The 21,169-nt window shown below is 47.2% G+C and overlaps 1 protein-coding gene across 8 annotated transcripts; it reads left to right on the top strand.

Annotated features, from left to right (window-relative positions):
* The first annotated feature begins 257 nt into the window (after window positions 1-257).
* LOC307202551 (uncharacterized protein) lies at window positions 258-17,896 on the top strand. 8 transcript variants are annotated; one of them, XR_013832925.1, is made up of 7 exons: window positions 258-388; window positions 2,001-2,141; window positions 3,109-3,202; window positions 3,913-4,072; window positions 6,276-6,428; window positions 7,119-7,599; window positions 16,999-17,896. XR_013832925.1 is itself a non-coding variant. In XM_079952647.1 (6 exons), exons 2-6 carry the CDS (start codon window positions 2,011-2,013, stop codon window positions 17,052-17,054), a joined length of 594 nt encoding a protein of 197 aa, XP_079808773.1. In that variant the 5' UTR covers window positions 258-388; window positions 2,001-2,010; the 3' UTR covers window positions 17,055-17,896. The 8 variants fall into 8 exon arrangements, 6 of the variants coding, with proteins under 6 accessions (XP_079808773.1, XP_079808774.1, XP_079808769.1 ...); XR_013832926.1 differs by lacking the exon at window positions 16,999-17,896 and adding an exon at window positions 14,346-14,687; XM_079952647.1 differs by lacking the exon at window positions 7,119-7,599.
* Window positions 17,897-21,169: the final 3,273 nt, after the last annotated feature.

The raw sequence follows: 21,169 nt of genomic DNA, 5'->3' as shown, positions 1-21,169 counted from the left end.
CAGCAGCCGCCGCTGCCGGCCCGCCCGGAGGAGCCCGGCGGGCACCGATCGCCCCGGCCTCGCCGCACCGCCACAGCCCGGCCCGGGCCCCGATCGCCCGCAGCAGCAGCAGCAGCAGCAGCAACACCGCCCGCAGCACAGGCAACGCAGCCGGGGAAGGAGGGCGGGCCGAGCGGGAGGAGGGGCCCGCGCGAACGGAAAGGGCCGGGCCCGGGCGCCGGAGGAAGCGCGGCCCGCGGAGCGAGAGCGCCGCCTGGACCCCGGCCGGACGCACGGCGGCGCCTGCCCGAGGGCGCAGGAGGGGCGGGAGACGGCAAACGGCCACGATCCTGCGAGGGGGGGCTACTCGCGAGCAAGGCCCGTTGGCTGACCCAGGGCTCCCGCTTAGGTGAGGCTAGGCTAAACCGCCGCTGCTGCTGCTTCCTTCCATATTAGGTTTACGGAGCGGAAATGAAAGCCCCGTGGATTCCAGCAAGGGCTCTTTACTCCATGAGTAAACCCCTCAGGTCGGATCCTGGCTCAGTCATATAGTTAAATAGGAAGACCCAGAAGTCCCGTGATGCCAGTGAGTCTGCTCGTAAGTATGGCTTAAGGCTGGATCCCTCCCATTCCAGAAGTTGTGGGGTTTTAATGGGGCAAGTAAACTTAACACAGTACAAGTAAGGGGGGAATGAAAGCCCCTTGGATTTCACTGGGGTTGTTTACTCGGGGAGTAAACACCCACATCACCCCGTTTGGATCCGACCTGTTGGAAGATCTCAGGAGTTTGGCATTTTAAGGGGGTTGAATCCCAAGACCCAGCCATCCCCTCAGGGTGGGTCCCAGCTTCGCCATGATTAAGATTGGAAGACCCAAAATTCCCACGATGCTGTAAGTTTGACTTACCCATTGGAAAAGACCCATATATCCTGTGGTTTCCGTGGGACTGATATCCAGGTAGGTAAACTTAACAAACTACTGCTATCCTCCTCCTCCTAAGTAGGTTTACGGAGGGAAATGACAGCCCTGTGGATTTCAGCAGAGCTGTTTACTCTAGGAGTCAAGCCCTCAGGTTGGATCCCGTCTTAGCCATAATTAGAGAGAAGTCCCATGATTACCATGAATCTGCTTATTAGAATGGCTTACGATTGGATCCATCCCATTGGAGAAAACCTCACACAAGTCCTATGATTTTAATGAGGATGCCAGTGAGCCTACTGAATGGCTTAAGTTTGGATCTGTCCTGTTGAAGACCTGTGATTTCAGTGGGGTAGGTCACTTTAAAACAGTACTGCTATTCTGTGTAGGATTTCAGCAAGGCGGTTTACTCTGGGAGTAAACCCCTCAGGTAGGATCCGGTCTCAGCCATAATTAGAGGGGGAAAGACCCATAATATGCACCGTGATTTATATGGGTGTTTGTATGTATGACTAAAGGTTGTACTAGCTAAGTACTACTACTGAAAGTAGACATATATATTAATGGGCCTAAGTCATGTCTAGCAGTTGCAATGGGTCTACTCTGAGTATGACTACCATTGGATATAACCTGAAGTTGGATCTCTGCTAGGTTTGTATCCTTGGTCAGTAAACTGCCACCTTCTTCCCAAGCAGGATCATTGAGGGGGGAACCACATAGTTTTCAGGGTGAGGTCACTTTCATGTATGCAAACTTGCAGTGCAATCCATTTTTTTATTATGTTAAGGATTTTTTAAAAGGTTAAGACTGCTTTACAGTACAATGGCCTCTCTGAGTAGCTGGTAAACAAAAAGCAAATAAAATGCCTGTTCCAATAATATAATCTCAAATAAAATACACATTAAATAAAATACACAATAAAATAGTAAACTGCCGTCAGGCATTAAAATAGGATCTGGTTACTAAGAGGCGGAGGCCCATCTAGAGCTCGTTGGGAAAAAGGTGAGGTGTAAATGCTGCCATTATTATTATTATTATTATTATTATTTTCTCCAAGGCCCTGCTGCTTAGTTCCCTGCTTTTGTTTTTGCCTTCGGTTTCAGGAAACCTTAAATGATGGGGCTGGAAGGAGGACTTTATGGATGTGATGACCCTGCATACTGGAGAGCGGTTTTGAATGTTTACCAGGATGTGGTCATGGCCAAAGCGAGCAAGAAGGGGAAAACCATTGCTTTGGATAAATGGTAAACGTTTTCAGCAGGTAGCAGAGCACACCTGCTACAGCAAAGAGCGTCTGGGGGGTTCCCTCTCTCTTCGTACATTCAGTGAAGCAGAACACTGGAAGATTTGGGACGCACAAAAGGAAAGCCTTCTTAACACATAGCTAAACTATGGAAGATGTATAGTGATGGCCTCCGGACTCTTCTTATGTTTTGATGCTTCAGTTGCAGCCTTAACACTGTGATGATTTTTCATAACTGGCAGCAGAGCTGGAGAATCTTATGGCACTTGTTTCTTATTCGTGCCCTTAATATTTTTATCACTTTGTTTTATGTGTATCCTTACTTGCCCCCTCTGATTTTTATGTCGTACTGAATGGGCCTCTTGCTAAGATTATTTATTGAATTGCTAATTTATTGAACTGATATCCCACCCTTCCTTCCCAAGGAGCCCAGGGTGGCAAACAGAAGCACAATTAAAAACAAAACAAAAGCATTCTGAAACGATTACAATTAATCCAATCTAAAATCATCTTCTGTTAAAAACATTCCTGTATCCAGTGATCTCAAGGTTGCTAGGAACAGAATTCTTTAGCCATCCAATGCTTGGGTAAACATGAATGTTTTTAAATTCCTCCTGAAAGCTAATGATAATGGAGACAGGCACAGCTCACTAGGGAAGGCATTACACATCCAGGGAATCACCACTGAAAAGGCCCTTCTTGGGGGCAGCAGCAACGGAGCCACCAAGTTCTCCCCTGCCAATCGTATAGTCCAGTATGACTTCTGCAGCAGAGCAGTGCCAGTCCCCAGAACAATGAATTGGACAAGTCTCTGGCCTGTGCAGTTCTTCTCTTTTTGTCTCTTGTGAGCTTTGCCCGAATCAATTTAATTGAAGAAGGGGGAAATGTGTTTCTCCTCTCTGATCTTTTCAATGCTATTCAAAACCATTTTATTGTTTTTACTCCCTTCCCTGTGTTACCATTTGCAGGTATCAAGAGGAGCTGCCAGTTGTTGTTTCCGGGCGGAAGGACAAACACTTGACAAAAGAAGAGCTGGTGAGGCTGATGGAATGGAAGCTTTCCGTAAGTAATTCTGCCAGAGTCGGTTGCCCTGTGGAGCAGAGGCAGCATGGACCCAGGGGCATGATCGTGCTTAGTCACAGGAACTTGCAGCCCTCCAGATACAGCTGGACCACAGCTCCCACCATCCCTGCTCACGGACCACGCTGGCAGGGCCTGATGGGAGTTGGAGACCAACAGCATCTGTAGGGCCACGTTCCCCATCCCTGTTTTAGAATGTCTACCCCTCACACGCCCCATCTGCTCACGGAAGTTAAAAATAAAATAGAAATACTCACTGACTGTTTAGGTGACGGGAAATGCCTGTGAAATGAAATAACAGTAATCACATTATAATAATGGTAATATATTTTTACTTTTTGGACTTTATAATCATTTGTTTCCAACAGGTCTCTGAGAGATTTAAAAAAACATTTAAAATCATAAGCATGAATATACTATACCATTAACAGAACTCATCCAGAAGACCTGCAATTCCTCTTTATATTTTACACACACAAAGTGCCCCAATAACAGCAAAATAGCACCAGCTCAGTTATTCAGAAGCCTGGAGGGCAGGTCTTGGCACTGCAAAGCTGGCAGCACAATAAAGGCGCCTGGCAGAGCATTCTATAGCGTAGCTCTGTCCTGAGTGAGCATATGAGACTCAGAACTAATTTTAAGTCAGCAGTGTAGGCCCAAGTGGGAATGACTGCCTTCTCTCTTCCCTGCAGAGAGGCAAGTTTCGCCCTCGACTCCAGCAGCTGGTGGCCACTAACTCCAGCGAGATGGTGGAGAGTTGCACCAGAAAAGCCTTCCAGCTCCTCCCTGACGTAGCAGCTGCCATGACTGAGCTGTGCAAACTCAAGGCTGTGGGGCCCGCCACAGCTTCAGGTAGGAAAGGCCCTGAAGCCTGCAGGTTTGTTTATTTCCTGTATTTCTTTGCCTACACATCCTGAAAGGCGTTTGAGCAATGATTGTGCTCTTTCATTCACCCAACGTTCTCTTAACGTGATCACAGCAAAACATTTCTTCTTGAACGGTGGTAGCTCAGTGGAGGAACATCTGCCTTGCACACAGAAGGCCCCAGCTTCATGTTCCCACTCTGAAACCTGGAGATCTGCTGCCAACCAGTGTTGGCAATACTGATCCAGATAGACCAGTGGTCTGACTCAGTATAAGGCAACTTCCCATGTGGAAGAGCATTTGCAGACACAGCAAGGCCCCTTCCATTAGCTCAGCTCGGCCTGGCCCGAGTGCTGCCTGGATTTTCTCAAACACTTGTGCAATCATGTGATTTTTTCCAAACCCATTTGCCTCCTGAAGCTCCCCCACCTCTCTGCCACCAAACTCTTGTGTGGTGCAGAGGATTCTGGGATGATGGCCTGCCAGGTCTCCTATAGAACCAACACAACAGTCTTCTGTGGCTATACAAGGCAAGGTAGCACCTACTCCACAAGAGGGAAGCCACCCTTCAGAGAAGCTTGCCTGTCATTGATGATCTAAGGAACTGTGATTCTTCAGAACTTGAATTTTTCTCTCTCTTTCTCTTGATTTTTTATTTATTTAAGAAAGGGCAGACACTTCTATAACATACAAGAAGAAAGAAAGAAAGTCAGTGCAGTTGAATTAAAATTATACACACATAATGCAAATTTGGATCACTTCATTCACAACCCCTGAAAAAAATTATTTATTTATTTATTTATTTATTTTATTATTATTATTATTATTATTATTATTATTATTAGGAGTGGAGGTAGTAACATTTTTTCCCCAACAAGAGGGATACAGAAATAAACAGTGGCTTGCCTGTTTGACAGCATGTGTTCCACAGCTTTAAAAAAGAAAATGAGAAAGCCTGCAGTGTTGCTGCTTCTTCATGAGCAGGGATTCTATGCTACTGGAAAACCTGAATAATTAAGTATCTGGATCTTGCATGTTGGGCTCTATATTTTTTTTGCACACAACACATACATGCTTAGTGAAAGAACAAGAGGGGGTCCCACTCTGCCCATGTATGCCCTATGCAGAAGTAACATGAATAGGGCTCAAATTAATATCAAGAGCTTCCCTCATTCCTCACCTAACCTTGTCTAAGGCCACATCTGCACCTTACATTTAAAGCTGTTTCATACCACTTTAAACCATCATGGCTTCCCCCAAAGCATCCTGGGAATTAGTTAAGGGTGTGGAGAGTTGCTGGGAGATCCCAATTCTGCTCACAGAGCTGCAATTCCCAGAGTTCCATGAGGAGAGGAATTGACTGTGAAACCACTCTGGGACTGAGGTCTCCTAACGGCTCTCAGTATCCTTAAGAAACTACAGTTCCCAGAATTCTTTGGGGAAAGCCATGGCTGTTTAAAGTAGCATAATGAGGTAGATGGGACCGAAACCAAGAATGTGGCTGCCTATTCCACCTCGCTCTGCCTGAGTGGAGTTTCGTATTCCAGATGGCATATTCTTGCCCCATGTTTATTACAGACTGCTACATATTGGTCTAAATTTTTTGCTTCTTTGTTTAAGCTTTCAGCCAGGATCCACGGGGTTTAATCTTGTCAAGCTGTATGAGCAGCAGCAGCAGCGGTGCTTTACAAATAAAAATAATTCCAGCCTTTTGAGGGCAGGGGTGGCTAATCTGTGACCCTCCAGATGTTGTTAGGCTACGAGGACCGTCATCCCTGACGGCTAGTCATGCTGACTGGGACTGCTGGGGGCGTAAGAGGCTGCCTTATACAAAGTCAGATTTTGAACATCCCAGCCACACAAAAGTCAGGCAAGCAAGAGGTATTATGATTGCAGCTGAGGGAGGCACTCCAGCCAGGCAACAGCACTCGAGGGTGGGGCACGGCCTGAGGAGGGGACAGTGAGACTTGGATCCTTAGGAGTCATGAAGGAAGGATTCAACCTGCTTTGGATGGAGTTGACAGGATGGTCCTACTCTGCATAATGCAGATTCTTCTGCTCGTATTTCCTTCTCCCTCTTTAAGAATCTTGTAGCTTCGGAAGTACCCTGAAGGTGTTGAGAGCTCAAGGTTCATGTGTGATATTGCTCTCCCGCCATCCTTCCCAACATCTGCCTTTGCTCCCATTGCAGCGATTCTGACTTCCGGAGCCCCGGAAGCAGCTGCCTTTATGGCCGATGAAGCAGTAGAGTCTCTGCCAGGCCTTGTCCCTGTCCAGTACACCCTCAAGCACTACCTGCTCTACCTTGTCGGAATCCAGAGCTGTGTCAAGAAGCTAAACGAAGGTAAGGCGGGAGAAGTTGGGACATTCTGGACAGGTAGGGATGCCTGCTGGATGTGGAGGGTTCTCCTTGTGAGCTAGAACACTGAACACACAGACTTCCAGCTCACAGAAACCTTCTATGTGCATTCCATTGCTACCATATATGCCAGGAAGAAACCCTTCCTCTCTGCCCACCAATAGGATTCTGTCTCCACCTTTAAAGCCCTGCCTCTTCACTTAAAATAATAATTATTTAAAAGCTCCAAAACAAGTCAAGTTTCTTCTGGTTCTGCAATTATTTGTTCCTGTGTGTTTCCGGCTTTTTGTCCAGTTCCCATAGAAAGTTGCCATATGTTGAATCCGACCGTTGGTCCATTTAGCTCGGTAGTATTTCTTGGGGAAAACCTTTTTCAGTCAGAGAGCCATATTCCCTTGTAGACAACCTTCTGGGGACTTAGCCAGAGGCAGAAGTGAGCAGTGCTCACAAAGGGTGTGTTTCTTTCTACACACACACCCCCTCCATCCAGGCAAACAAGAAGCCAGATCACAGCTCAAGGACAAATTCCAGTTGTGCAGCAGAACCCAAGCAGGGCTCAGGGCAGGGCCAGTGAGGGGCATGATTTGGGAAGGGGCGCTGTCACCCAGTCTCAGGGTTTCTACATCCTCAAAGCACACAGCTCAACCGATTCCTCGTTCTTGATCCATTTCCTAGTTGATGCAGAACAGGTCTGGACGCCTCACCATGTGGAGATGTGCCTCTGGGCTTGGGCCGTCGGCAGCAAGCTGCAGCTGCCTTCGTTGCAGGCTCTAGGCGGAGAGGGCGCAAAGGCAGGGGACGGGGCAGAAGCAGGCAGGCCTAAGAAGAAAAGGAAAACAACATGAAAAATTCCAGGATTCCAGGGCTGCGGCTTTAGAATTGACCTTTGTTCCTTGGTGCATGAATACTGAAGCTGAACTACACACACACACGAAAAGGCCGTGCTGTTATCCTGGATCACCAGGACAAATCGCCAGGAGAGTCTGCACCAGTGATCATTCAAGACCTTTGAACCTCTGGAGCAAATAGCGTAGCTGTGGAAAACTGGTCTTCCCTCTCAGGACTCTCTTTCACTGTCTACAATGTGGAGCAGCACATGGCAAAATGTAGATCAGCCTTCCTCCCCGCCCGCCCCACCCCAAATAATTCGAGAATGGTAAGTCACTCATAAAACAAATTGGGCATCCTGATGTTAAGCTTGTGGTTTATGGCTGGAGCCTCACAGCTGCTCAGGATCTGGGATGAGCTTTATATTTGTGGGTGGGGAGGAGTTTTGCCTCCAGTTTGACGACTATCTAGTGATTATCTTTCTATGTAATGTAAGGTTTGGCTGACTTGTGTCGTCAGGAGCAATTTGCTCCTTGGGTACCACTAGGGGGAGCACCTCCACTGGAAATGCCCTCCCTTCTAAACTCCTCCCCTCCCCTGCAAGCATTCTGTAAGATTGTGGTCTACTCTAGTCTACTTTGAACGGATTAATGGATGAAATCTCTGCTATCCAGATTCTCTGACATGTAGCGAAGCGGAGGTGTTTGACTGACTATCCTCTTTGCCTCCCCAGCTCTGTCACTGCTAGTGAAATAAACACAACCAAAGCACAATTTATTTTCGGAATCTGATTTTGCTTTACTAAATCAAGTTTTATATTAGCAAAATAGATATTTAAGCTATTAACAACAAGAATTAAATACATTGTTATCCATAGTCTCTCCCTCACACTCTCACACACAGTGAATATGAGATATGTGCCCAGCTGCATTACAACAGAGGGAAGCTATATTTCTGAATGTTATCCTAGCATTTCTCATTGTAGTTCTTTTCCAATAAAGTCCTTATTTTCCTACAAATTTACTTCTTGTTTCTAACAACCTAAGAAGTGCCTGGCTGGCGGATCAGGCCAGTGGCCCATGTTCTCCCAGTGGTCAGCCAGAAGCCTTCCGGAAGTCTGCCAGCCGTTCAAAATATGATCTTCCGGAACACTTCAATTTGGATAGACTATTGACCACCTCCATTTCTGTGACCTCCCTCTGACTTCTACACCCATCTTTCTTTGCGACGCAGGGCGACGGTAGGTCCTTCTGTAGCACCCTCTTAATTCACTCAGGGGTAGGGTGAGGCCTAGCTGGATTGGTGCCTTGGCCAAGCTGTGTGTGAGAGCCCCTCACAATCCTTTGCACCGCACAGTAGTTCCTCAGCAGATGTACAAAGGATCTCTTGGCTGAAAAAAATGGGAATGGCATGTGGCGCTTTCTTTGACTGGAAATGGACCCCTCCCACGTCAAAAAGGCAAACCAAAAAAAGGGGGGGGGCAAGTTGGACTCTAATCCTGAATGCATTTCCCTTGAGAGTTAGCCTCGCTGAACTTAGTTCTGAGTCGATGGGTTTATAGGATTGTGCTGTGAGGGTTCTCTAAAATAGGCCACAGGCCCTCTAGGCAGTGGTGTGCAGCCTCATTTCGCTGGAGCCCTTGGCCATGGAGTGGAACCCCTCGGATATCTCTTCTGCCATGTCGAAACGTCTGGCTTTCCCCCCCTCCCCGTGCCAAGGGTTAGCAAAGCTTGCTGCCGCAGCCCAGGAATTTGCCTTCTGGCTGGCTTTGTGCTGGCTTGAGTTTTTCTGCTCCAGTAATTTTTTTCCTTGGATGCTTAAAAGTCCCCGTGCCTGCAATCCCCCGTTTTCTGTCCTTCGCACAGCCTGGAAATTTTGCTCTTGTTTTTTTGACTGTGTGCTTTTGTATTTCTTTTGCGAGTCCTGGGTGGGGGGGCTTCCCGAGAGCAGGAATAGAAAGTGAGAGTGAAATGCTTTGCCAGTCGCTGCTGGGGAATGGTCTTGAAATCACAACCTGAGGGTGCCCCCCCCCCCATTCAAGTAGCCAGCCCCCATCCGATCCTCGTGCACTAGGGTTGGGTTGGCATCCGTCGGTCACGGGAGACAATGGAGGAGTGTGCCTCTGGGAGTGAAGTCAAACCATTGGAGAGTTACAGCGCCTGCTATGGGGACAGATACAGGAGAGAGATGTTTTGTTGCAGGTGGGGTAGATGAAGGCGCCTGGTTGTGCTGCTGCAGATGCACCATGGGAAGCTCTGTGTCCCTGGGAACCTTCCCTTTGTTTTAGTGAGTCTTGCACTGATTAGCTTCCCAATAGACTATTGGGCTGGCTATATAAGAGACAAAAGATCCTCCTAACCCAGCATTTAGTTTCCAGTTCTGCCCCCTTTAAAGAGCAACACATCGTTAAGCATCAAAGCAAATACAGTGGTACCTCAGGTTACATATGCTTCAGGTTACAGACACCGCTAACCTAGAAATAGTGCTTCAGGTTAAGAACTTTGCTTCAGGATGAGAACAGAAATTGTGTTCCGGCGGCGCAGCGGCAGCAGGAGGCCCCATTAGCTAAAGTGGTGCTTCAGGTTAAGAACAGTTTCAGGTTAAGTACGTACCTCCGGAACGAATTAAGTACTTAACCTAAGGTACCACTGTAGTTAAGTACCCCAAGAGCAAAAAAACAACAAAAAAAACCCCAACCCAACCTCTGGTGTTGAGTGCCGACAGCATTGGCACTAAAACAAGGGAGGGATATTGACATCCACTGGGGAAACACTGAGGTTTTGCAGAAGTAACAAAACAAACAAAAAACCAACCGTCAACCCTTAAAAAAAATCAGCAGCCCATTTTAGAAATCATTCTAAATTGAATTAAGCATCTCAAAAGCCATGGCTTGCCAATGTGGATGGGCTTCTGCATAAAACATGGACAGTGGAACTGAATATTTTGGAGGAAGGTCTTAACTGTCCGGCTGGAGTCCCAAAACAAAAGCACAAGTCTTGGGAGGCGAGTTTACACACGGCAACATTCTGTTGCAGGTCTGGCATGCTGAGTCCTAAAATAATTGAATGGAAATTGTGTGCTGATTTCAAATAAACAGGTAAGAGCACTTGTGGAATTTCATAGTCTGGGGTCCTCATTGGGAAGGACCAAGGGAGTGCGGGGGGGGGGGGGGGACAACAACGACGACCCAGAAGCTCCTCTGCCGTCAGTAATCTTGCAGCTTCAGTATCTGGGATGCTGCACTGCTTTCCCCTCCCAGAAACGGAGAAGGGCACCCCCGCAGAGCGGCATCTTGCCTTCAGCTCAGCTACCGTTGGAGCTGCAGTGTTAGTTCCAGCAGGAGGCTTGGCGCAGGGAAAGCCGGGGTGCTGCAAACATGTCAACACCGGGGGTTGCACTAGTTTTTAACACAGCGGAGCAACTGACCTAGTTTTGAGCTAGCAGAAGTGTGGCTCTCTCCACCCCTCAGGTATTGCTTCACTGACACTTTGCTCCCAGCCCTCTTCCTATCACCCCTTCCAGCAAGGAACCCCACATCCAGCGCGGGCGTCAAGTCTGCAAGCAGCTGTCCCATGACCTCTTCTGCGCTTTGTTCATCCCTTATTTTGGGCCGTTTCACATGTCTGCTGTCACTGAATACACAGCAGGCTTCCCTGGAGTGACCTGCTGCTGCTGCTGCTGCTGCTGCTGCTGCTGCTGCTGCTGCAGTCAGGGTTGCCCATTTTCTGCTTCAGCTGCCACCGAAAATTAACAAGAGCGTAAAAAGATCCCTCTGGATCGGGCCCAAAGCCCATCTAGTCCACCATCCTGTTCTCACAGGGGCCAACCAGGAAACACACGAGCAGGACCTGAGTTCAACAGCACTCTCCCCTCACTGTATCTCAGCTCTGGAAGGCCAGATGCAGCCCTCTCTCTAAGGACCATGGGACTATCCGCAGGCCACACTTCCTTCCTAGCCATGCCCTGGCCACATCTCTGGCTTGCCCCAATTCACAGCCTCCCAGAAGTTTGTGGCATAGCTCTCATATTGCCTCTTGCTCACCTGGATGGAGGATTGAGATGCAGGGCGAGTATAAACCGCTCTACTTTGCATAGGTGCAATAATGGTGCAAATGTTGCTCTGTCCACTTTTGGCTCTGCTCCCACCTGTGACTGGCATGAGGCCCCTGGAAGGCAGTCCAAAAGGGAATGTGGCCCTCGGGATGAAAAAGCTAGCTCACCCCTGCAGCACCTGGCACACGCTTGAGCAGGGGTCAGCAAACTTTTTCAGCAGGGGGCTGGTCCACTGTGCCTCAGATCTTGTGGGGGGCCGGACTATATTTTGAAAAAATAAATAAAAATGAACGAATTCCTATGCCCCACAAATAACCCAGATGTGCTGGTCCCAGGGGGTTACCGTGCGGCGTGGTTCGGGTCTAGTCTGAGGTCAAGGGTGTGGTATGGAGGCTGTCCATCAAGGCTGAAGCGGGGTCCAAGGCAAGGAGTCAGGTGTGGTCAGGAACTCTGGTAGAAGAACAGGACAAGGTGCCGGCAGGAACAGGTTACCAACAATGTTGCACCCACAACCTGGGACTGGGCTGGCTGGCTTTTATTTGCCCCGAGGCATATGGCGGCCCCAGTCCACAGGTGACTCGCCTCTCCTGGCCTGGAGGCGAGCACTCCTCCTGCAAGAACTTAGTTCCCTCTGCCTCTCTGCCCTGAGCCTCTGCAGCTCCGGAGGGGCTGGAGGGTTACTGGACCCAGGGGGAGACTCACCTTCCCCTGACAGGGCTGAGAGTGGAGCACCTGCAGGCAATGGGTCCTTGATCACCTCTGGAGCCAGAGCAGACTCAGCTGGTGCCTGCACCTGAGGACCGGCACAGGTGAGGACCCTTCAGGTTCAAGCCCCAGCCACGGTTTAGCTGGTTCTGGAGGCGGGGACTCCTGTGCAGGCTGGGATTCCTCAGGTTCAGCCTCTGAATCTGATTCCCAGGCCATCACACCAGAGATGCATTTGAAATAAAAGGACACATTCTACTCACGTAAAACATGCTGATTCCTGGACTGTCCATGGGCTGGATTGAGAAGGCGATTGGGCCGGATCCGGCCCCTGGGCCTTAGTTTGCCTACCCCTGCTCTTGAGTGTGGCTGTGGAGCCCCTTCTACCAGACATGCAGAAGTCCCAACCGCAGAGCATGGTGGGTAGGATGTTTTCCACTGTTAAAGGCCCCGTTTCGTTATTCATTCATCAAAAGTGTCTTGTTCTTGGCATTTGCGTTCCTTTTTCTCCAGCTGTTGTTTGAGCGACAGCCAGCATCTTTCCCTCTTTCTATCCACCCTTGTCTCCGTCTTTAAAAGAGACCCCTCCACACAACACCCGCAATTAAAGAAAAGCTGGGGACTTTGCATGGGGGTGGAAAGAGCAGCATTGAGTAAATTATTCACAATCACATCAAGCAATTAGTTTGTCACACTGAAATGCCGAGCCACACACAGAGTCCCAGAGGATCCCCCAATGCATTACTTTCCCTAATCCTCACTGAGAATCAAAAGGATTATGTGATGTTGATACATTCCGTTCCCCATCCGTCCCCTCTATGGTGGCTGCGTTTTGTTGAGGGGAAATCAGAAGCAATTAACAATGTTGTTCTGTTTTGAGAAGGATGCCGCAGATTAAGGTATCACAGATCCCAAAGGCCCAAGACTGTGTCAGAAACCACAACTGCGTATGCGCACAGAGAAAGCTGGTTGATCCCACATTAGATCCCAGGTGCATCTGGACCAGCGTTGTGAATGGTCAGAATGAGAAACCTCCCCCCGGACATTTATTTATAAAAAAATTATTGGATACCTTCAACTGCTTTAACACATTGTTGTAATATTGTGGGGTCAGTCTGAATGATACCTGTGGGTCCCTTCCCAAACCTGTGATCTGTGAGGTTACAATCTGTTAGAGACCATTTCTTTGTAAGATTGTAGCCTTTCTAGGCCTTATTAACCATGTTCCCCTTCAAGATAATGCCCTGAGCTGGCCAGCCAAGTACCTCCATTTACATATCCAAAGAGCTTGCCCTGTTGCTATAGAGACAAGTGGGTGGGCCCTTTTCCCCACATCACCTGCAATTGCAGCAGAGTTCTCAGTTATTAGAAGTTCTGCAGACGGGATCTGCAACAAAATGTTGCAGTGTGGAGCACTCCTGTTCAGGATTCTAGTGTCCCCATTCCACTACCACCCTGCTTTCATTCCCCACCTCCCTCTAGCAGTCAAGAGGCAATGATCAGTTACCATGTCCAGTCCTTAATGAGACTGGGTTTGTGGAAGGTGTGTCTTTTTCTAAAAGGTTTTTTGTTCTCGTTCTGCAATCCTCCGGGTCTCCCCACCCTGAAGTCTGCTGATAGAGAAATGCAAGACAACTGCATCTTACCTATGTAAGGAGCGTTATTCACACTCGGATCATCAAAAGTATAAATGATGATGATAAGTGGAAAGGTTTATACTAGAGGAATGACTCTTAATTATAGAATGGGCTCCAGTTTTTTAGATACAGTGGATGCTCGGGTTACGAACATGATCCGTGCGGGAGGCACGTTCGCAACCTGCAGTGTTCGCAACCCGTAGTACCGCTTCTGCACACATGTGGGTCGCGATTCGGTGCGTGCGCAAAGCGCCGAAACCCAAAAGTAACCCGTTCCGGTACTTCCACGTTCGGCACCTGAAGCGTCTGTAACCCGAGGTATAACTGTACTGGAACAACACCAAACTCCAGTAAAATATTCACAGGGATATTTGGGCTATTTTCTGGGCTGTGTTAAATGTGAGCCTATGGGGTGTATTAGATATAGTTAAATTGCATCATGAAATTAGATTTAATTTCATTCGGTTGCAATGGATGGCTTTTTTGTTTTTGTTTTACTTTTTCTAAATAAATCTGATCTGAAAAAGAAGACATAGATCGCTTCAGTGCATGAAAGTGGTATTTAGCAAAACACAGTTAACAGCTGCTGGCAGACTTATCTGTCATCTAGACCGGTACTGACTATCGTGATTTAGGGTTGCTGCCTTTTAATGGACAGATGTTCCTGCTCCTTTTACAGCCTTGTGACGGGTAGGAAAATCAGCAAGGGCAGATTCTCTCTCCCCTCCCCACCCTCCATCACTGCCTCTCCATGTTGGGAAGTTTGCATGGCTTTAAATGAGGATCAGACAAATGAAGGGAGGATAAGTATCAGGGGCTACCAGCCATGATGTTGTGCCACCACTGTTGGACGCATTATGGCTCCGAATGCCAATTACTGGGACTCATGAATGGGGAGTCTGGGGTTGTGCTCAGATCCCACAAGCATCTGGTTGGCCACTGCGAGAACAGGATGCTGGACTAGACGGGCCATTGGCCTGATCCTGCAGGCTCTTCTTAAATTCTTAAGCACTCCTAGTGCTGTGCCAAAACTTGTCCCAGGAATCTTTGGGGAGAGCCATGACTTGGTACAATACTGCTTTAAATGTATAGTGCAAATGTTGTGGGTGTGTTTTGAGGTTTTTATTCTGTTCCAGTTTTTTTTTAATTAAGTTTTAAAGTTGGACTATGGTTTTTATTATTGATGCATCTGTTGTGGGGGGGGGGGACCTTCCCAAGGAAGCTTTGTGCATTTAATGAATAGAACTTAAGAAATCTACATTTTAAAAAATCAAATAACAGGCAAACCTGTATGAATGTACACAGCAGTAACCCACTGTACTTAATGATAAAGATAGCTCGGTTAGCATTTTGGGGCCGGGTACTTCTATCTATACACTATTCTTTAATGATAAAGTCAGTGTTACAAAACCTTGATTAAGCCCAGCTGCCTTTCCCATCAGCCACAAAAGCTGTCGCTTACCCAGTGCATGTTAATTTATCCATTCTCTTCTCAACTATCATCAATAAAAACATAGGAACTACCAAAAGAAAGAAAGAAAGAAAGTTGGACTATGTTGGAAGTCGCTTTGGGTTACTTCATATTTTTGTTTTTTGTTCTTTTTGAAACCAGCTAAGAAATAGAATACATTCGAATAAAACCGGCACTTACACCAGACCACATCCCGGTGTGTGCAGTCAGCTGAGATGCCCTGTGTTTTGTTTCCCTTTCCCGTAACCTCGCCGTGACCCGATTGCCACTTTCACCATGAATAATTAGGTCTCTCCATTCTCCGGGTAGCTGTTAAAAGTCAGAGGGCTGCCAAGTGACTGCTGCGCAGGGGGGAAAAACCAAAGCCTCTCTCGTCCGAGTGGCAAGGGCAAAGGGGAGCTGGCAACCAAAGGTCATTCCAGCCTCCTCCTCCTCCTCCTTTTATTCGTACGCTGTCTTTCCCCAAAATAATTGTGCTCAGAGCAGCTTTCAGCAATGAAAGCAGTGATACATCACTGAAAAATCAACAGGCACAATAACAATTTCATGATAACAGCTATAATGAAACAACAACATGCAACAAAAACAACAAATGTAATAACATTGCACCTCCTAGAAATAGAAATAGCTTCTGTGCCCACTACAAATTAGCTGAGAATGCAGTTAGTCTGATCAAATATCAAGGTCTCAGCTTCCTCAATGGGTCACTGTCTCTTTGGCATTACCCTTCAGGCAGCATCAATGCTTCCAAAGGCCAGAGGTGTGGTAGTTGGACGCACTCCTCCCGTGATGTTCCTGCTGATGCCTCTTCTACACCATGCAGCTTCTCAATAGCCTTAGGTCTGATTTGACAGTGGGTTGTATCCAGCTGCATTCTATGTTCCTCCTGGAACATCTTTTGCCTTTTCATCTAAAGCAGTCTCTTCTGTGCCTCTTTACATACCTTTCAAGTGGTTTTCTGCATGGGGAGGTTCCCTCCCCCCTCCCAGTGGTTTTCAGGGGTTCATCCTTTATTACATCATTTAAAAATACTTTTTATTAATTAAAAAAACTATGGAATTCAGCAAATTTATTTGACCTACAAGCAAATACGGTTGATAAAGTGACTTAGGGCATTACCTGCTCTGGGATCCCATAGCTAATTCTCCCCTGTTCTCCACGCTGGCCCAAATAGGACTAATTTAGCCAGCTAACCCTGGTGATCATCTAATGTTTATTGGATGGATTTCCCCCCTAAATTGATTTTTGAATTCTGAATTCACGTTTTATACTGTACTTTATGCTGTTTTTCGTTGCATCAATTAAGTGTTTTAAATTTGTTGTTAGCCGCCCTGAGCCCGGTTTTTGAATCGGGAAGGTCAGGTATAAATTAATAATAATAATAATAATAATAATAATAATAATAATTATTATTATTATTATTATTCAGAGCCTACCCATTGAAATCAATAGACCTGAGGGTAAGGAACCTGTGGCCCTTCAGATGTTGGACTTCTGTTCCCATCAGCTGCAGCTGGCACAGTCAAAGGGCAGGGATGGGAGTTGGAGCCCAACAGCATGTGAAAAGCCAAAGGTTGCCCTATTCCAACCCTAGGAGGTGTGTTTAGATTTGCAGTCTAAGGGCCAAACTAAATCTCAGCAGACTATTTGCATCAGAAGGGATGTTAGTGAGGGAGGTTGGTTTGAGTGCAGAAGGCTCAGACTGTGGAACTCCCTGCCACAGGAGGCTTTTGTGTCTCTTGTAGCATTATATATCTTAAAAGGTATCCCAGTTCTGTTTCTTATGTAGGGAGCTTATGTTGGTTCATGTGGCCCTCTCTTCTTCTTCTTCTTCTTCTTCCTCTTCTTCTTTTCTTCCCAGCACATATCCTAAGCTCAGCAGTGCCCGCTCAAGCCATGGACTCTGCCACAGGATGACGCTGGCAGTGTATGGCTTTGTCACATGCCCACTGGCTGGAGGAGTAAACAGAAAATCTAGCATTAGCAGGCTGAGCACTCCTGACACCAGCAAAAGAAGGAACTGAATGAGGATGACGCAGCTGGAAGAGACAGAAGCTCTTAAAGGTGTTGCCCTCCTGCGCAGCTCCCAACCAGGTAAAGGAGGGCAGCTTCAAGAGAACCTCATACATGGCAAAAGCAGTCAAGTCATTTGCCCATTATGGCCTTTCCATCTTTTATACACTGAACCATCCTTAACAACAGTGATGGCTAGTCCTCATTGGGACTGGTGGGCTGGAAGGCAGGGAGCCCAACAGTAGGGGGCGCCAGAGCTAATGACAGGCAGAGCCAACGAATTCTAGTTTTGTTCCTCCTTGCTGAGTTCCACAAGGGGCAACACTGAAAGTGAGGAGGAGGAAGAAGCTGACAGCCAGACAGCCTCCTCCCGCCACATGGGGACCCCAAACTGGTTGTAAGAAGTGTGCATGCACACAAAAGCTCATACCAATAACAAACTTAGTTGGTCTCTAAGGTGCTCCTGGAAGGAATTTTTAAATTTTGGTTGTAAGAAAGAAGGCGGGCTGGTGGAGACCTGAGAGTAGACTGAGGTTGGTGAGTCCTTTGCCCTAATGGACCAATCTCTGCTTCCACCTGATGCATTTTAGGTCCTTTAGAGCAGGAGATAACAAAGACAATAGTCTTTTGTGTCAGTGTTATTTTTTTGGTTATTTGGTTATCTCTTTTTCCTATTCTGTAATCCGCCTGGGAGCTGGTGAAGACTGGGTGGTAAATATATGTAAAATAAAACCATGTCAAAAGGTGGGAAGCCCCATTGAGCTTTTTGGCGGAAAGGTGGGATATAAAAGGAAAAATAAAATAAAATAAATGTATTGCTTACATTAAGTAGTGAACGACAAGGTAAACAAAGTACTATTTGTCAGAAACTGAACTGCAGCAGAAAAGAAACAGCACTGATCGTGACACAGAGAGGTCAGGCCTTGCCAGAAATCTGGGGCAGGTGTTTAGTGAAAGCCGGAAAGATCCAATGACGCCAAAATTCTGCTAGATTGAAATGTAACACTCTGCTCCCTAAAACCCTGCCGTTTCCCTTTCAGCGCAGGTCTTCTCATGTGTTCTCTGGTCGCCAAGCTGTCTTCTGCCTCCTTCTGGAAAGGACACTTTCTGCCCTGGGTCGCAAAGCTCACCCCTTAAGAATCCCAGGGGGTGGGGAATGTGTTTCAAAAAGGCCTCCCCTCCCACTGTGGGAGCAGGAGAGTGTTTTTATGGATTCCCAGCATCTCAGGCATCTGTCTTAGTTGGAATTATTACCTGTCAGACCGCATCTCAGAAACCCCACATCATGAACCCTGTTATCTTCCTGGGTCCACCCACGCACACAGGCAAAATAAACTACAATATTTTTTTTTTTAAAAAAAAAAAAAAACCAACCCACCCACATGGAGAGATGCACGCTGTTTGCTCCCACTCCCACACATATCACGGCAACCGCAGCTGCAAAGAGCAACACACAGGGTTGGGGCTTGTTTGACTGGCATACTTGTGTGTGCAAAGGAAGGCCTCCAAGATACAGAAGCTGCAGCGCCAAATACCACAAGCCTGTCTAGTGCTGTAAAATTTTTGATTATTTTGTGTGTGTGTCCCAATAGATTGTGGGGGCGTAACCCATTACTGGTGATTCAGGGGGCTGTTTCAGAGCAAGACTGCAGAAACTCAGACTGGTGATGGGGAGAGAGAAATGGATGTGACAACAGGTCACATCCATTTATCTGCACATCTCTGGCCCCCCATACTACTGCCATGCGGCCCCCGCAAGATTGCTCATGATGGAATACTGCCCTTGGCTAAAAAAGGTCTCTACTCCACTCCCCAATTGTATACAGGACTTCCCACTCTTTTAGAAATCTCCACTTCTGGTTTTTTTAAAAAATATAAAAAAATCAAACAAGTTTCTAGACCTCATTGTTGTGGATAAAGCCTGAAAATGCACAAGCTGCACTTGCTTAAGCAGACATGGGCAGAAGGTGTCTCTCTATCTCCTAGTAGATTTCTATGTAACATGGAAGTAGATTGGCAAGGATTTCCAACTCCCAAATTGGCCCCCCCACTAAATTAATATTGCTGAAATTAAGAAAGCTGATGGGACCTGGAGTGGCTTTTGGTGCAGAGGGACTGTGATACAGTTCAGTTTGGATACTTTCCTGGAATCATGGCAGGCTGGAAAAAAAGTCACTATCCAATAATTCTCTTCTGCACAGCTTCCTAGAGACAAAGCTCTCTAAGGGCTCTTCCGGGTCACCTGTTTATTAAGCATTCACCCATTGCTTGCACAAAGCTGACACGGAGGTCAAGTTATATCCATTTTTTTGTTGAGCAACTGTCCTGATTTGTTTGTGGCAAGCTTGTACAACAAATGGCCATATTCACACCATATATTTAAAGGACTGCAATGCCATGTCAAACAGTCACTGCTTCCCCGAAAGCAGCCTGGGAGCTGAAGTTTGTTAAGGGTGCTGAGAGTCGTTAGGAGATGACTACTCCTCTTACAGAACTACAATTCCCAGAGCTCCCTGTGAAGAGGGACTGACTGTTAAACCACTCTGGGAGCTGTAGTTCTGTGGAGGGAATAGGGGTATCGTAACGACTCTCAGCATCCTTAACATACTACAGCTCCCCAAATTATTTGGGGGTAGCACAGCTGTTCAAAGCAGCACCGTAGTGCTTTAAATGTATGGTGTGGATGTGGCCAGGGAACATTCATAGTGATTTGCTTGTGTGGGCATCTGCATACCTTCGCATTCATTCATCCCACACGTTTCAATGCGTTTCCTTGTTACTTTTCTCATCTCAAAGGGGTCATCTTCAAGTTGCTGCTATTTTGCAGGAGGTATTATATATATACCATAAGGAGATTGCAGAAGGAGGAAATCAATATATTGTTTTTTTAACCCCTCTCCCTTTTGATTTCCTCCTCCTGCAATCTCCTTATGGAAAGGGGAATGCCGTAAAGCACTTTAAGCCCATGAGAAAATGTGGGGGAACTCTGGAAGGAGAGATGAGAAAGACAGGCAGATGGTGTGCAAAATATTTATTCATACTTCTCTTCTCCCCCCCCCCCTTTTCAAATCAGACTTCAGATCTCGGTAGTAGTGCATTTACTTGTAGCAAGCTCTTTCTCTCCCCCCACCCCCCCTATTGCATGCTCACCCCTGCCTGTTCATCTTTAGACTTCATCTCTCCGAAGACAGGTGCATTTCCATTCGTAGAGGGACGGAACAATTTCAGCAGCCTGGTTGCAGCGAGATCTGGGGTGCTGTCACAGGCCATGTGCCAGAGATCTGCTGCTCCCACAGCGCAAAACGAAATAAACTCGCTTCCCAAATGGCACCCCTTGTGACAGGAAGGCACGTTTTGAAGCCAGCTGGAAAGTTTTAAAATTAAAACACTCAGGAACCCTTCCAGGCCTTAGCAGAAGGACGGTGGAGCCCGTTAGCTGGCCTTGAGGTGTTGAGGGCTCCACCAAGGGTTTTCACCAAGCCCATCCCATTTGGAGGATTCCTGCTGGAGCACCCTTAGCAAAAGCTGCCTATAAATGGGGAGGGGGAGGGTTCCATCTCAGCCTGGGCAGAAGACGAAGAGCTCCACTCTCCCACCTGCTCAGGCTCCCCGCTTCAATCCCCAGTGCAGCTGAACACTGTCAAAGGTCCTCATAAAGGATCGGAAGATCAATCGAGGCCAAGGATGAGTTAACTGGCCATCTGGAGGGCGCAGCTGACCTCCTCAAGCAAATTTATCCAGGCGCCATGTGGCCTTCCTGTGTCTTAAGCCAAGACTGTTCATGCTCATTTAAGAAAACGAAAAATTTTGTTCAAAGGTATGGCACAAGACAGACCCCGCTTTCTCTCTCTTTGGGTTTTAAGTGGAGCTCTCCTCCCCCCACCCACCAACCAAGTGCATTTGCTATTTTAAGAGCCAATCCACCCATTCAGGTGATCGGACTTCATGGCAAAATATACTTCCAAGCCTTTCTTCCCAACTACTAACTACAGTACAGAACTCCGCACCTTCCCTGCGCG

This window comes from Podarcis cretensis, assembly GCF_951804945.1.
Source record: "Podarcis cretensis genome assembly, chromosome: 14".
Classification (NCBI taxonomy): domain Eukaryota; kingdom Metazoa; phylum Chordata; class Lepidosauria; order Squamata; family Lacertidae; genus Podarcis; species Podarcis cretensis.
This window is presented reverse-complemented; position numbering and strand designations above follow the sequence as displayed.

Bases quoted from the DNA above. Each gene is read 5' to 3' on its own strand.
- LOC307202551 (XM_079952643.1), top strand. From the start codon at position 2,011: ATGATGGGGCTGGAAGGAGGACTTTATGGATGTGATGACCCTGCATAC. The intron at 4,073-6,275 runs GTAGGAAAGGCC...CTCCCATTGCAG, and splicing joins GGGGCCCGCCACAGCTTCAG to CGATTCTGACTTCCGGAGCC. The intron at 6,429-7,118 runs GTAAGGCGGGAG...TCCATTTCCTAG, and splicing joins TGTCAAGAAGCTAAACGAAG to TTGATGCAGAACAGGTCTGG.